This window comes from Pseudophryne corroboree, chromosome 11 (assembly GCF_028390025.1).
Source record: "Pseudophryne corroboree isolate aPseCor3 chromosome 11, aPseCor3.hap2, whole genome shotgun sequence".
NCBI classification, from domain to species: Eukaryota; Metazoa; Chordata; class Amphibia; order Anura; family Myobatrachidae; genus Pseudophryne; species Pseudophryne corroboree.
Genome location: NC_086454.1, coordinates 145025980 through 145041269, shown reverse-complemented (window position 1 = coordinate 145041269; position 15290 = coordinate 145025980). Strand labels below are relative to the sequence as shown.

The window sequence follows — 15290 nt, the reverse complement described above, 5'->3', positions numbered from 1 at the left end:
TAAGTACCTGCCTGAGGAGACAAAAGGATTTGAGCAAGCCTACATCCACAGAAGCTCTCTGGTTAATTCTAGTTTGGAACAACCTCCATGCCGAGTTCTTCAAAAACTGTGCAAGTTTACCTAGAAGAACGGACGCCGTTTTGAAGGCAAAGGGTGCTCACACCAAATATTGATTTCTCTTCTGTTCATTCACTTTGAATTTTGTTAACTGATAAAAATATACTATTAACACTTCTATTTTTTAAAGCATTCTTACGTTGCAGCATTTTTTCCACACCTGCCTAAAACTTTAGCAAGTACAGAGATGGCATATTCTCTGCACACAAAATTCGGGTTCCTTTCTGATATAGGCCCTACACACTGCCCGATTGGCCGCCGAGTTGCCCGACAGCTGACCCGGCGGGGGGAGTGAAGTTTCTTCACTCCCCCCGTCACCCGGCCCCACAGCCCTGCATGCTAATGTGGACGATATTGTCCATATTGGCTTGCAGGTATAAAATGAGCCAGCACCAACGATGAACAAGCGCGGGGCCGCGCATCGTTCATCGTTTGTGCATACACACTGAAAGATATAAACGATATCTCGTTCATTAATAAATGAGATCGTTCATATCTTTCAGTGTAATCGGTCAGTGTGTAGGGCGCATTAGACAATGCTGTTTGGACAGAGAGATAGTATACGGACACGTTTGGCAGCTGTAAAAATAAGATTTTACTCACCGGTAAATCTATTTCTCGTAGTCCGTAGTGGATGCTGGGACTCCGTAAGGACCATGGGGAATAGCGGCTCCGCAGGAGACTGGGCACAACTAAAGAAAGTTTTAGGACTACCTGGTGTGCACTGGCTCCTCCCTCTATGACCCTCCTCCAGACCTCAGTTAGGATACTGTGCCCGGAAGAGCTGACACAATAAGGAAGGATTTTGAATCCCGGGTAAGACTCATACCAGCCACACCAATCACACCGTATAACTCGTGATACTATACCCAGTTAACAGTATGAAATATAACTGAGCCTCTCAACGGATGGCTCAACAATAACCCTTTAGTTAACAATAACTATATACAAGTATTGCAGACAATCCGCACTTGGGATGGGCGCCCAGCATCCACTACGGACTACGAGAAATAGATTTACCGGTGAGTAAAATCTTATTTTCTCTGACGTCCTAAGTGGATGCTGGGACTCCGTAAGGACCATGGGGATTATACCAAAGCTCCCAAACGGGCGGGAGAGTGCGGATGACTCTGCAGCACCGAATGAGCAAACTCTAGGTCCTCCTCAGCCAGGGTATCAAACTTGTAAAATTTAGCAAATGTGTTTGACCCCGACCAAGTAGCTGCTCGGCAAAGTTGTAAAGCCGAGACCCCTCGGGCAGCCGCCCAAGAAGAGCCCACCTTCCTCGTGGAATGGGCTTTCACTGATCTAGGATGCGGCAGTCCAGCCGCAGAATGTGCAAGCTAAATCGTACTTCAAATCCAGCGAGCAATAGTCTGCTTTGAAGCAGGAGCACCCAGCTTGTTGGGTGCATACAGGATAAATAGCGAGTCAGTTTTCCTGACACTAGCTGTCCTGGAAACATACATTTTCAGGGCCCTGACTACGTCCAACAACTTGGAATCCTCCAAGTCCCTAGTAGCCGCAGGCACTACAATAGGTTGGTTCAAATGAAAAGCTGATACCACCTTAGGGAGAAACTGGGGACGAGTCCTCAATTCTGCCCTATCCATATGGAAAATCAGATAAGGACTTTTATATGACAAAGCCGCCAATTCTGACACACGCCTGGCCGAAGCCAAGGCCAACAGCATGACCACTTTCCACGTGAGATATTTCAAATCCACAGTTTTTAGTGGCTCAAACCAATGTGACTTTAGGAAATCCAACACCACGTTGTGATCCCAAGGTGCCACTGGAGGCACAAAAGGGGGCTGAATATGCAGCACTCCCTTAACAAATGTCTGAACATCAGGCAGTGAAGCCAGTTCTTTCTGGAAGAAAATCGACAGAGCCGAAATCTGGACCTTAATGGAACCCAATTTTAGGCCCATAGTCACCCCTGACTGTAGGAAGAAGTGCAGAAAACGGCCCAACTGAAATTCCTCCGTTGGATCTTCCTGGCCTCACACCACGCAACATATTTTCGCCATATGCGGTGATAATGGTTTGCGGTCACTTCTTTCCTAGCTTTAATCAGCGTAGGGATGACTTCCTCCAGAATGTCCTTTTCCTTCAGGATCCGGCGTTCAACCGCCATGCCGTCAAACGCAGCCGCGGTAAGTCTTGGAACAGACAGGGCCCCTGCTGCAGCAGGTCCTGTCTGAGCGGCAGAGGCCATGGGTCCTCTGAGATCATTTTTTTGAAGTTCTGGGTACCAAGCTCTTCTTGGCCAATCCGGAACCACGAGTATAGTTCTTACTCCTCTCCTTATTATTCTCAGTACCTTGGGTATGAGAGGCAGAGGAGGGAACACATACCAGAGCGTCCACAGCTATCGCCTGAGGGTCCCTTGACCTGGCGCAATATCTTTTTAGCTTTTTGTTGAGGCGGGACGCCATCATGTCCACCTGTGGCCTTTCCCAATGGTGTACAATCATTTGGAAGACTTCTGGATGAAGTCCCCACTCTCCCGGGTGGAAGTCGTGCCTGCTGAGAAAGTCTGCTTCCCAGTTGTCCACTCCGGGAATGAACACTGCTGACAGTGCCCATCGGAAAATCCTTGTGGCTTCTGCCATCGCCATCCTGCTTCATGTGCTGCCCTGTTGGTTTACATGGGCGACCGCCGTGATGTTGTCTGACTGGATCAGCACCGGCTGGTGTTGAAGCAGGGGTCTAGCCTGACTTAGGGCATTGTGAATGGCCCTTAGTTCCAGAATATTTATGTTTAGGGAAGTCGCCTGACTCGACCATAGTCCTTGGAAGTTTCTTCCCTGTGTGACTGCCTCCCAGCCTCGAAGGCTGGCATCCGTGGTCACCAGGACCCAGTCCTGTATGCCGAATCTGCGGCCCTCTAGAAGATGAGCACTCTGCAGCCACCACAACAGCGACACCCTGGCCCTTGGAGACAGGGTTATCAGCCGATGCATCTGAAGATGCGACCCGGACCACTTGTCCAACAGATCCCACTGGAAGATCCTTGCATGGAACCTGCCGAATGGAATTTCTTCGTAAGAAGCTACCATCTTTCCCTGGACTCGCGTGCATTGATGCACCGACACCTGTATTTGTTTTAGGAGGTATCTGACTAGAGATAACAACTCCTTGGCCTTCTCCTCCGGGAGAAACACTTTTTTCTTGTGTCTGTGTCCAGAACCATACCCAGGAGCAGTAGAAGCGTCGTAGGAACCAGCTGCGACTTTGGAATATTCAGAATCCAGCCGTGCTGTTGTAGCACTTCACGAGATAGTGCTACTCCGACCAACAACTGCTCCCTGGACCTCGCCTTTATAAGGAGATCGTCCAAGTAGGGATAATTATAACTCCCTTTCTTCGAAGGAGTATCATCATTTCGGCCATTACCTTGGTAAATACCCTCGGTGCCGGGGACAGACCAACGGCAACGTCTGGAATTGGTAATGACAGTCCTGTACCACAATTTTGAGGTACTCCTGGTGAGGAGGGTAAATGGGGACATGCAGGTAAGCATCCTTGATGTCCAGTGATACCATGTAATCCCCTTCGTCCAGGCTTGCAATAACCGCCCTGAGCGATTCCATTTTGAACTTGAACCTTCGTATATAAGTGTTCAAGGATTTCAATTTTAGAATGGGTCTCACCGAACCGTCTGGTTTCGGTACCACAACCATTGTGGAATAGTAACCCCGGCCTTGTTGAAGGAGGGGTACCTTGATTATCACCTGCTGGAGTACAGCTTGTGAATTGCCGCCAGTACTACCTCCCCTCGAGGGCAGCAGGCAAGGCTGATTTGAGGTAACGGCGAGGGGGAGTCGCCTCGAACTCCAGCTTGTATCCCAGTGATACTACTTGCAGAACCCAGGGATCCACCTGTGAGCGAGCCCACTGGTCGCTGAAGTTCCCGAGACGCGCCCCCACCGCACCTGGCTCCACCTGTGGAGCCCCAGCGTCATGCGGTGGACTCAGAGGAAGCGGGGGAAGATTTTTGATCCTGGGAACTGGCTGTCTGGTGCAGCTTTTTCCCTCTTCCCTTGTCTCTGTGCAGAAAGGAAGCGCCTTTGACCCGCTTGCTTTTCTGAAGCCGAAAGGACTGTACCTGATAATACGGTGCTTTCTTAGGCTGTGAGGAAACATGAGGTAAAAAAAATTTCTTTCCCAGCTGTTGCTGTGGATACGAGGTCCCAGAGACCATCCCCAAACAATTCCTCACCCTTATAAGGCAGAATCTCCATGTGCCTTTTAAAGGCAGCATCGCATGTCCACTGCCGGGTCCCGAATACCCTCCTGGCAGAATGGACATTGCATTAATTCTGGATGCCAGCCGACAAATATCCCTCTGTGCATCCCTCATATATAAGACGACGTCTTTAATATGCTCTATGGTTAGCAAAATAGTATCCCTGTCCTGACAGGGTAATAGACCACGCTGTAGCAGCACTATCCATGCTGAGGCAATTGCAGGTCTCAATATAGTACCTGAGTGTGTATATACAGACTTCAGGATAGCCTCCTGCTTTTTATCAGCAGGCTCCTTCAAAGTGGCCGTATCCTAAGACGGCAGTGCCACCTTTTTTGACAAACATGTGAGCGCCTTATCCACCCTAGGGGATATCTCCCAATGTGACCTATCCTCTGGCGGGAAAGGGTACGCCATCAGTAACTTTTTAGAAATTACCAGTTTCTTATCGGGGGAACCCACGCTTCTTCACACACTTCACTCACTCATCTGATGGGCGAACAAAACACTGGCTGCTTTTTCTCCCCAAACATAAAACCCCTTTTTTGTGGTACTTGGGTTCATGTCAGAAATGTGTAACACATTTTTCATTGCCGAGATCATGCAACGGATGTACCTAGTGGATTGTGTATATGTCTCAACCTCGTCGACACTGGAGTCAGACTCCGTGTCGACATCTGTGTCTGCCATCTGAGGTAGCGGGCGTTTTTGAGCCCCTGATGACCTTTGAGACGCCTGGGCAGGCGCGGGCTGAGAAGCCGGCTCTCCCACAGCTGTTACGTCATCCAGCCTTTTATGTAAGGAGTTGACACTGTCGGTTAATACCTTCCACCTATCCATCCACTCAGGTGTCGGCCCCGCAAGGGGTGACATCACATTTATCGGCATCTGCTCCGCCTCCACATAAGCCTCCTCATCAAACATGTCGACACAGCTGTACCGACACACCGCACACACACAGGGAATGCTCTGACTGAGGACAGGACCCCACAAAGCCCTTTGGGGAGACAGAGAGAGAGTATGCCAGCACACACCAGAGCGCTATATATACACAGGGATTAACAATGTAACTGAGTGATTTTCCCAATAGCTGCTTGTATACACAATATTGCGCCTAAATTTAGTGCCCCCCCTCTCTTTTTTACCCTATGTAGTCTGGAAACTGCAGGGGAGAGCCTGGGAGCGATCCTTCCAGCGGAGCTGTGAGGGAAAAATGGCGCCAGTGTGCTGAGGGAGATAGCCCCGCCCCTTTTTCGGTGGGCATCTCCCGCTTTTTTATGGATCTCTGGCAGGGGTATTTTTCACATATATAGCCTCTAGGACTATATATTGTGATTTTTTTGCCAGCCAAGGTGTTAATATTGCTGCTCAGGGCACCCCACCCCCCAGCGCCCTGCACCACCCATCAGTGACCGGAGTGTGAGGTGTGCATGAGGAGCAATGGCGCACAGCTGCAGTGCTGTGCACTACCTTGTTGAAGACCGAAGTCTTCTGCCGCCGATTTTCAGGACCATCTTCTTGCTTCTGGCTCTGTAAGGGGGACGGCGGCGCGGCTCCGGGACCGGGCGATCGAGGTCGGGCCCTGTGTTCGATCCCTCTGGAGCTAATGGTGTCCAGTAGCCTAAGAAGCCCAAGCTAGCTGCAAGCAGGTAGGTTCGCTTCTTCTCCCCTTAGTCCCTCGTAGCAGTGAGTCTGTTGCCAGCAGATCTCACTGAAAATAAAAAACATAAAATATACTTTCTTTACTAGGAGCTCAGGAGAGCCCCTAGTGTGCATCCAGCTCAGCCGGGCACAAGATTCTAACTGAGGTCTGGAGGAGGGTCATAGAGGGAGGAGCCAGTGCACACCAGGTAGTCCTAAAGCTTTCTTTAGTTGTGCCCAGTCTCCAGCGGAGCCGCTATTCCCCATGGTCCTTACGGAGTCCCAGCATCTACTTAGGACGTCAGAGAAACAGGTGTTTTAGCATCGTAGGGCAGTATTCAATTGATGTTTAGTTCAGTATTCAATTTGAGGTCAAATCAGACAGGTTTTGGCAGTTTCCAACAATGTCAATCCGACTTTATTTAAAAAGTTGGATTGACATTGTCGAAAACGGGACTAAATCCTGTTGGATTTGGCTGCAAATCGGACCAGACATGTAGATCCACAAAATTGCCGACTTGTCGGAAAAACGTCAGCCCCATTGAATAGGTCGAATCATGATTCGACCTAAAAAAGTCAGAAACTGCTGTGTTTCCAACTAGACGGCAGTTCCGACTTCAACTGAATACTGCATAATGACCTTTGTAATAACAACAATATACAATCCCACAAATAATTAGATTTTACTCACCGGTAAATCTATTTCTCGTAGTCCGTAGTGGATGCTGGGACTCCGTAAGGACCATGGGGATTAGCGGCTCCGCAGGAGACTGGGCACAACTAAAGGAAGCTTTAGGACTACCTGGTGTGCACTGGCTCCTCCCACTAAGACCCTCCTCCAGACCTCAGTTAGGATACTGTGCCCGGAAGAGCTGACACAATAAGGAAGGATTTTGAATCCCGGGTAAGACTCATACCAGCCACACAAATCACACCGTATAACTCGTGATACTATACCCAGTTAACAGTATGATAACAACTGAGCCTCTCAACAGATGGCTCAACAATAACCCTTTAGTTAGGCAATAACTATATACACGTATTGCAGACAATCCGCACTTGGGATGGGCGCCCAGCATCCACTACGGACTACGAGAAATAGATTTACCGGTGAGTAAAATCTTATTTTCTCTAACGTCCTAAGTGGATGCTGGGGACTCCGTAAGGACCATGGGGATTATACCAAAGCTCCCAAACGGGCGGGAGAGTGCGGATGACTCTGCAGCACCGAATGAGCAAACTCTAGGTCCTCCTCAGCCAGGGTATCAAACTTGTAGACTCTTGCAAGAGTGTTTGAACCCGACCAAGTAACAGCTCGGCAAATTTGTAAAGCCGAGACCCCTCGGGCAGCCGCCCAAGAAGAGCCCACTTTCCTCGTGGAATGGGCTTTCACAAATTTAGGGTGCGGCAGTCCAGCCGCAGAATGTGCAAGTTGAATCGTGCTACAGATCCAGCGAGCAATAGTCTGCTTAGAAACAGGAGCACCCAGCTTGTTGGGTGCATACAGGATAAATAGCGAGTCAGTTTTCCTGACTCCAGCCGTCCTGGAAACATATACTTTTCAGGGCCCTGACTACGTCCAGAAACTTGGAATCCTCCAAGTCCCAAGTAGCCGCAGGCACCACAATAGGTTGGTTCACATGAAAAACTGCTACCACCTTAGGAAGGAATTGGGAACGAGTCCTCAATTCCGCCTTATCCATATAAAATACAGATAAGAGCTTTTGACAAAGCCGCCAATTCTGATACACGCCTGGCCGACGCCAAGGCCCACAGCATGACCACTTTCCACGTGAGGTATTGTAGCTCCACGGATTTAAGTGGCTCAACTCAATGCGACTTCAGGAAATCCAACACTACGTTGAGATCCCACGGTGCCACTGGAGGCACAAACGGGGGCTGACTATGCAGCACTCCCTTAACAAAAGTCTGAACTTCAGGCAGTGAAGCCAGTTCTATTTTGGAAGAAAATCGATAGAGCCGAAATCTGGACCTTAATGGAACCCAATTTTAGGCCCATAGTCACCTCTGACTTGTAGGAAGTGCAGAAATCGACCTAGCTGAAATTCCTCCTTTGGGGCCTTACTGGCCTCACAGCACGCAACATATTTCCGCCATATGCGGTGATAATGGTTTGCGTTCACTTCTTTCCTAGCTTTAAATAGCGTAGGGATAACTTCCTCCGGAATGCCTTTTTCCTTCAGTATCCGGCGTTCAACCGCCATGCCGTCAAACGCAGCCGCGGTACGTCTTGGAACAGACAGGCCCCCTGCTGCAGCAGGTCCTGTCTGAGCGGCAGAGGCCATGGGTCCTCTGAGATCATTTCTTGGAGTTCTGGGTAACAAGCTCTTCTTGGCCACCCGGAACAATGAGTATAGTTCTTACTCCTCTCCTTCTTATTATTCTCATTACCCTGGGTATGAGAGGCAGAAAAGTGAACACATACACCGACTGGTACACCCACGGTGTTACCAGAGCGTCCACAGCTATCGCCTGAGGGTCCCTTGACCTGGCGCAATATCTTTGTAGCTTTTTGTTGAGGCGGGACGCCATCATGTCCACCTGTGGCCTTTCCCCACGGTGTACAATCATTTGGAAGACTTCTGGATGAAGTCCCCACTCTCCCGGGTGGAGGTCGTGTCTGCTGAGAAAGTCTGCTTCTCAGTTGTCCACTCCGGGAATGAACACTGCTGACAGTGCTAACACATGATTTTCCGCCCATCGGAGAATCCTTGTGGCTTCTGCCATCGCCATCCTGCTTCTCGTGCCGCCCTGTCGGTTTACATGAGCGACCGCCGTGATGTTGTCTGACTGGATCAGCACCGGCCGGTGTTGAAGCAGGGGTCTAGCCTGACTTAGGGCATTGTAAATGGCCCATAGTTCCAGAACATTTATGTGTAGGGAAGTCTCCTGACTTTTCCATAGGCCTTGGAAGTTTCTTCCCTGTGTGACTGCCCCCCAGCCTTGAAGGCTGGCATCCGTGGTCACCAGGACCCAGTCCTGTATGCCGAATCTGCGGCCCCCTAGAAGAGGAGCCCTCTGCAGTCACCACCACAGCGACACCCTGGCCCTTGGAGACAGGGTTATCCGCCGATGCATCTGAGGATGCGACCCGGACCACTTGTCCAACAGATCCCACTGGAAGATCCTTGCATGGGACTTGGCGAATGGAAATTCTTCGTAAGAAGCTACCATCTTTCCCAAGGCTTGCGTGCCTTGATGCACCTATACCTGTATTTGTATTAGGAGGTCTCCGTCTACAGACGCCAACTCCTTGGACTTCTCCTCCGGGAGAAACCCTTTTTATCCTGTTCTGTGTCCAGAACCATACCCAGGAACAGTAGACGCGTCGTAGGAACCAGCTGCGACTTTGGAATATTCAGAATCCAGCCGTGCTGTTGTAGCACTTCCCGAGATAGTGCTACTCCGACGAACAACTGCTCCCTGGACCTCGCCTTTATAAGGAGATCGTCTGAGTACGGGATAAGTACTTCGGCCATTACCTTGGTAAATACCTTCGGTGCCGGGGACAGACCAACGGCAACGCCTGGAATTGGTAATGACAATCCTGTACCACAATTTTGAGGTACACCTGGTGAAGAGGGTAAATAGGGACATGCAGGTAAGTATCCTTGATGTCCAGTGATACCCTAAAATTTTCCAGGCTTGCAATAATCGCCCTGAGCGATTCCATTTTGAACTTGAACCTTCGTATATAAGTGTTCAAGGATTTCAATTTTAGAATGGGTCTCACCGAACCGTCTGGTTTCGGTACCACAACATTTTGGAATAGTAACCCCGGCCTTGTTGAAGGAGGGGTACCTTGATTTCACCTGCTGGAAGTACAGCTTGTGAATTGCCGCCAGTACTACCTTTCTCCGAGGGCAGCAGGCAAGGCTGATGTGAGGCAACGGCGAGGGGGAGTCGTCTCGAACTCCAGCCTGTATCCCTGTGATACTACATGCAGAACCTAGGGATCCACCTGTGGGCAAGCCCACCTGGTCCCTGCAGCTCCCGAGACGCGCCCCCCACCGCACCTGTCTCCACCTGTGGAGCCCCAGCGTCATGCGGTGGACTCAGAGGAAGCGAGGGAAGATATTTGATCCTGGGAACTGGCTGACTGGTGCAGCTTTTTCCTTCTTCCCTCGTCTCTGTGCAGAAAGGAAGCGCCTTTGACCCGCTTGCTTTTCTGAAGCCGAAAGGACTGTACCTGAAAATACGGTGCTTTCTTAGGCTTTTGTGAGGAAACCTGAGGTAAAAAAATTTCTTCCCAGCTGTTGCTGTGGATACGAGGTCCCAGAGACCATCCCCAAACAATTCCTCACCCTTATAAGGCAGAATCTCCATGTGCCTTTTAAATGCAGCATCACCTGTCCACTGCCGGGTTTCTAATACCCTCCTGGCAGAATGGACATTGCATTAATTCTGGATGCCAGCAGGCAAATATCCCTCTGTGTATATATATATATATATATATATATATATATATATATATATATATATATATATATATATATATATATATAACGCCTTAAATATGCTCAATGTTAGCAAAATATTATCCCTGTCTTAGCGTATTAATATTATCTGACAGGGTATCAGACCACGCTGCAGCAGCACTATTTATGCTGAGGCAATTGCAGGTCTCAGTATATAACCCGAGTGTGTAAATAGACTTCAGGATCGCCTCCTGCTTTTTATCAGCAGGTTCCTTCAAGGTGGCCGTATCCTAAGATGGCAGTGCCACCTTTTGACAAACGTGTGAGCGCCTTATCCACCCTAAGGGATATCTCCCAACGTGACCTATCCTCTGGCGGGAAAGGGTACGCCATCAGTAACTTTTTAGAAATTACCAGTTTCTTATCGGGAGAAACCACGCTTCTTTACACACTTCATTCATTCATTCATCTGATGGGGGAACAAAACACTGGCTGCTTTTTCTCCCCAAAAATAAAACCCCTTTTATGTGGTACTTGGGTTCATGTCAGAAAATGCGTAACACATTTTTCATTGCCGAGATCATGTAACGGATGTTCCTAGTGGATTGTGTATATGTCTCAACCTCGTCGACACTGGAGTCAGACTCCGTGTCGACATCTTTGTCTGCCATCTGAGGTAATGGGCGTTGTTTGAGCCCCTGATGGCCTTTGAGACGCCTGGGCAGGCGCGGGCTGAGAAGCCGGCTGTCCCACAGCTGTTACGTCATCCAGCCTTTTATGTAAGGAGTTGACACTGTCGGTTAATACCTTCCACCTATCCATCCACTCTGGTGTCGGCCCCACAGGGGGCGACATCCCATTTATCGGCCTCTGCTCCGCCTCCACGTAACCTTCCTCATCCAACATGTCGACACAGCAGTACCGACACACCGCACACACACAGGGAATGCTCTGACTGAGGACAGGACCCCACAAAGTCCTTTGGGGAGACCGAGAGAGAGTATGCCAGCACACACCAGAGCGCTATATAATGCAGGGATTAACACTATAACCGAGTGATTTTTCCCCAAATAGCTGTTTGTATACATATATTGCGCCTAAATTTAGTGCCCCCCCTCTCTTTTTAACCCTTTGAGCCTGAAAACTACAGGGGAGAGCCTGGGGAGCTGTCTTCCAGCTGCACTGTGAAGAGAAAATGGCGCCAGTGTGCTGAAGGAGAAGCCCCGCCCCTTTTTCGGCTGACTTTCTCCCGCTTTTTCTGGAATACTGGCAGGGGTTATTTTACATCTATATAGCCTCTAGGACTATATATGATGTAGATTTGCCAGCCAAGGTGTCATATATTGCCCTCAGGGCGCCCCCCCCCAGCGCCCTGCACCCATCAGTGACCGGAGTGTGAGGTGTACATGAGGAGCAATGGCGCACAGCTGCAGTGCTGTGCGCTACCTTGGTGAAGACCGAAGTCTTCTGCCGCCGATTTTCCGGTCTCTTCATGCTTCTGGCTCTGTAAGGGGGACGGCGGCGCGGCTCCGGGAACGAACACCAAGGTCGGGTCCTGCGGTCGATCCCTCTGGAGCTAATGGTGTCCAGTAGCCTAAGAAGCCCAAACTACCACCTGTTAGGTAGGTTCGCTCCTTCTCCCCTTAGTCCCTCGCTGCAGTGAGTCTGTTGCCAGCAGATCTCACTGTAAAATAAAAAACCTAAATATACTTTCTTTCTAGGAGCTCAGGAGAGCCCCTAGTGTGCATCCAGCTCAGCCGGGCACAAGAATCTAACTGAGGTCTGGAGGAGGGTCTTAGTGGGAGGAGCCAGTGCACACCAGGTAGTCCTTAAGCTTTCTTTAGTTGTGCCCAGTCTCCTGCGGAGCCGCTAATCCCCATGGTCCTTACGGAGTCCCAGCATCCACTTAGGACGTTAGAGAAAAAACGGTTACACTGAACTATCTGCAAGTCACATGGTCACATCATCAAATACACTTCTGAAGTAATAGATTCTGAATTCCAAACCTGTAACACAACTTTTACCAACTTCATAAAACACATGCATCTTGCAGGACAATCTTGTTATTCTACATTCCAGGAGAAAGAAGTATGATCTATAAAAAAAATAATGCATCACTGATATAATATGACACACTGTGCTGACGCAGTACAGCATTAGGGCGATATGTTAAATGACTGAGGACAACATGCTGTTTTGCCTCCTGCATGCGCCTTTCTTTAAAAAGCTCATTAAGTATATGACTTTCAACAGACTACCTATAGCCAACATATTTAAAGCAGCACTACTGTATATTAAGTTACTCGCAAGGGCAGCAGTTTCCCAAAACTAGTACTGCATGCTTGTCTGCAGTACTTACATTCTGGTGGCAGACAGCTTCCGGATGACTTAGATCAGCGGCCAAGCAACAAAAAACCTGTATGTGTACAAACTTATAGCATTTTGGACAAAACCCACACTGAGGTATAACAAATTTAAAAGCAGCATTTCCCTCCAAATCATTAAACTTTTCTATCCCACACATCATTACAACACTAATAGGCCCTACACACTGGCAGATTTTTTGAAAGATATGAACGATCTCGTTCATAAATGAACAAGAACTCGTTCATATCTTTCAGTGTGGAGACTCCAGCGATGAACGATGCGCGTCCCCGCGCTCGTTCATCGCTGGTCTCCCGTCGGCTGTGCATGCAGGCCAATATAGACGATCTCGTCCATATTTGCCTGCACTTCAATGCAGCCGCGTGACGGGGGGAGTGAAGAAACTTCACTCCCCCCGTCACTGCCCCCGCCGCCGGGTCGCTCGTCGGCCGTATCCGCCGTCGGGCAGCTCGGCGGCGGGTCGGCCAGTGAGTAGGGCCCTTAACAGGCAACTACATATCTCATGTACAGCTTCTCATGGTATTAACAAGGTAGAAATAACATTATTTTTAATGAATGCTTTCATTTACATGTTGTACATCTTTATGGCAAAACAGGTAACAACCCCAGTGATTTATACTCCTTTCAGACTAGCAAAAATTCCCCAGGTTATTGCACGTGAACGCACATCAACATGGGATTTTGCATAGTCTGAAAGGGTCCAAAAGCAATATCCCACGTTGGCGGTGACGTCACCAACCTGGCAATATGCCGGGTCGGGCCGCAAGTCTAAATGGGGTCTCGGCTAGGTCGCACCCGGGAAGCCCCCATGTACAAATTCCCAGGTGCGACCCGGCTCTGCCAGTCTGAAAGAGGTATTAACAGTTTATTTTCTATGTCCAGCAACACATTTAAAAATTAGGTTACAGAACTCACTCCAAAATAGGTTGTTAAAATATAATTATTTTTTACCCCAACGTAAGGAGCAATTAGAAGTCAAAAACTCGATAGGCCTAATATACCATAGGTTAAAACTATTCTTGCTAAAATAAGTTCTGTTATTTCAAGTGAGCTAGAGAGATATGGAACATCAGATCAGCAAAAGAATGTAAACCATGGAGAATTCAGTACAAGGGGCACAGCTTTGATGAATTACAAATTAGTAACTTCCACAGAACATGCCCAGAAATGACCAAACAAATTGGTAGCCATGTATAATTGCTTTCCTTGGAAAACTACATAACATACTGGAGCACAGGAGAACCCGGGTGAGGCCCACAGCAACCACATTTATTTTTGTTAACAGTTTCTTATATAGCGCAGCAAATACCATTTCTTTACAATTGGAAACAGTGATAGAATAGAACGAAACAATCGGAACCAACAGTGAACAAAAACAAAACTGGGTAATAACAGTCATAGATGTAGGAAGGAAGGCCAAGATCGCAAGCTTTCAATCCATAGGGAAGTAGGCATTGATACACAAGGATAGGTGTTATCTATTGCATAAAGGTCCACCAGATTGCAAAGGTGCTTGGTGGGCTGTATTATATGGTCACACTACAATGTTTTCCCAGGGTCAGGAGGAAAGGAAAGTAAAGAATGAGAAAATATGTGAGAATATTTGAAGGAACATTTGAAGGTTCGGAGAGACTTATTATGCATGGGAGGGCATTCCACAGATTGGGTGCAGCCTGAAGAAATGTCTGCAATTGTTAATGGGAGCAAATAATGAGTGTGGATGAGAGACATAGCTCTTGCATAGAGGTAGATTTGGGAGCTATTTTGTTATAAATGAAGAGATGCACGTTGGTGTAGTTTGTTTAATGTGTGAGCAAAAGTATTTTATATTGAATCAGTAGAATACAGGAAACCAATGGAGAGACTGAGAGTGGATCAGCAACTATGAACGTCTAGCGAAGAACATTAGCCACGCAGCAGCATTCAGAATGGAAAGCAGTGTCTTGTGTAAGGTCTGGTCGCATGTTGGATATGTTTTTTAGAAGAACACAGCAATATTTAAAGACAGATTGAATGTGGGTAGCAAAGGACAGTTCAGAGTTGAGGATGACACCTAGGCATTGAACTTGTGTGGTAGGATTGATTGTAGGGTTCTCAACAGCGATACATAGATCAGATTTGTAACTAATATGGGTTGTAGGAAATATAATTAATTCTGTTTTGGAAATATTAATTTTGATGTGGTGAGAGGACATCCAAGAGGAAACGTCATAAAGGCATTCAGTGACACGGACCAATACAGATGGTGACAAACCTGGGGAAGACAGGTAGATTTGAGTATCCCCTGCATAAAGATAATATTGAAATACAAAATCGCTGATTAGTTGGCTAAGGGATGTTGTATAGATTGAGAAAAGCAGAGGACCTAAGACTGAGCCTTGCGGTACTCCAACTGATAGAGGTAGCGAAGAGGGGGTCGATTGAGAGAAGCGGACACTAAAAGAGTGAGTAGA

The 15290-nt window shown here is 48.2% G+C and overlaps 1 protein-coding gene and 1 long non-coding RNA gene across 5 annotated transcripts in view; one reads left to right on the top strand and one right to left on the bottom strand.

Moving 5' to 3' along the window:
• LOC134969157 (uncharacterized) overlaps window positions 1–15290 on the top strand; it is a 66911-nt gene that overhangs the window by 27916 nt on the left and 23705 nt on the right. The gene's annotated exons all lie outside the window — the stretch shown is intronic.
• MARK2 (microtubule affinity regulating kinase 2) overlaps window positions 1–15290 on the bottom strand; it is a 385864-nt gene that overhangs the window by 367531 nt on the left and 3043 nt on the right. Inside the window, exon 2 of one of the 4 annotated variants that reach the window (XM_063944914.1) lies at window positions 12459–12547. The exons of the other annotated variants lie outside the window; for them this stretch is intronic. Coding sequence (XP_063800984.1) covers window positions 12459–12494 — 36 coding nt within the window. The 5' untranslated portion in view covers window positions 12495–12547. The remainder of the gene's footprint in view (window positions 1–12458; window positions 12548–15290) is intronic. 4 annotated transcript variants of the gene reach the window in all.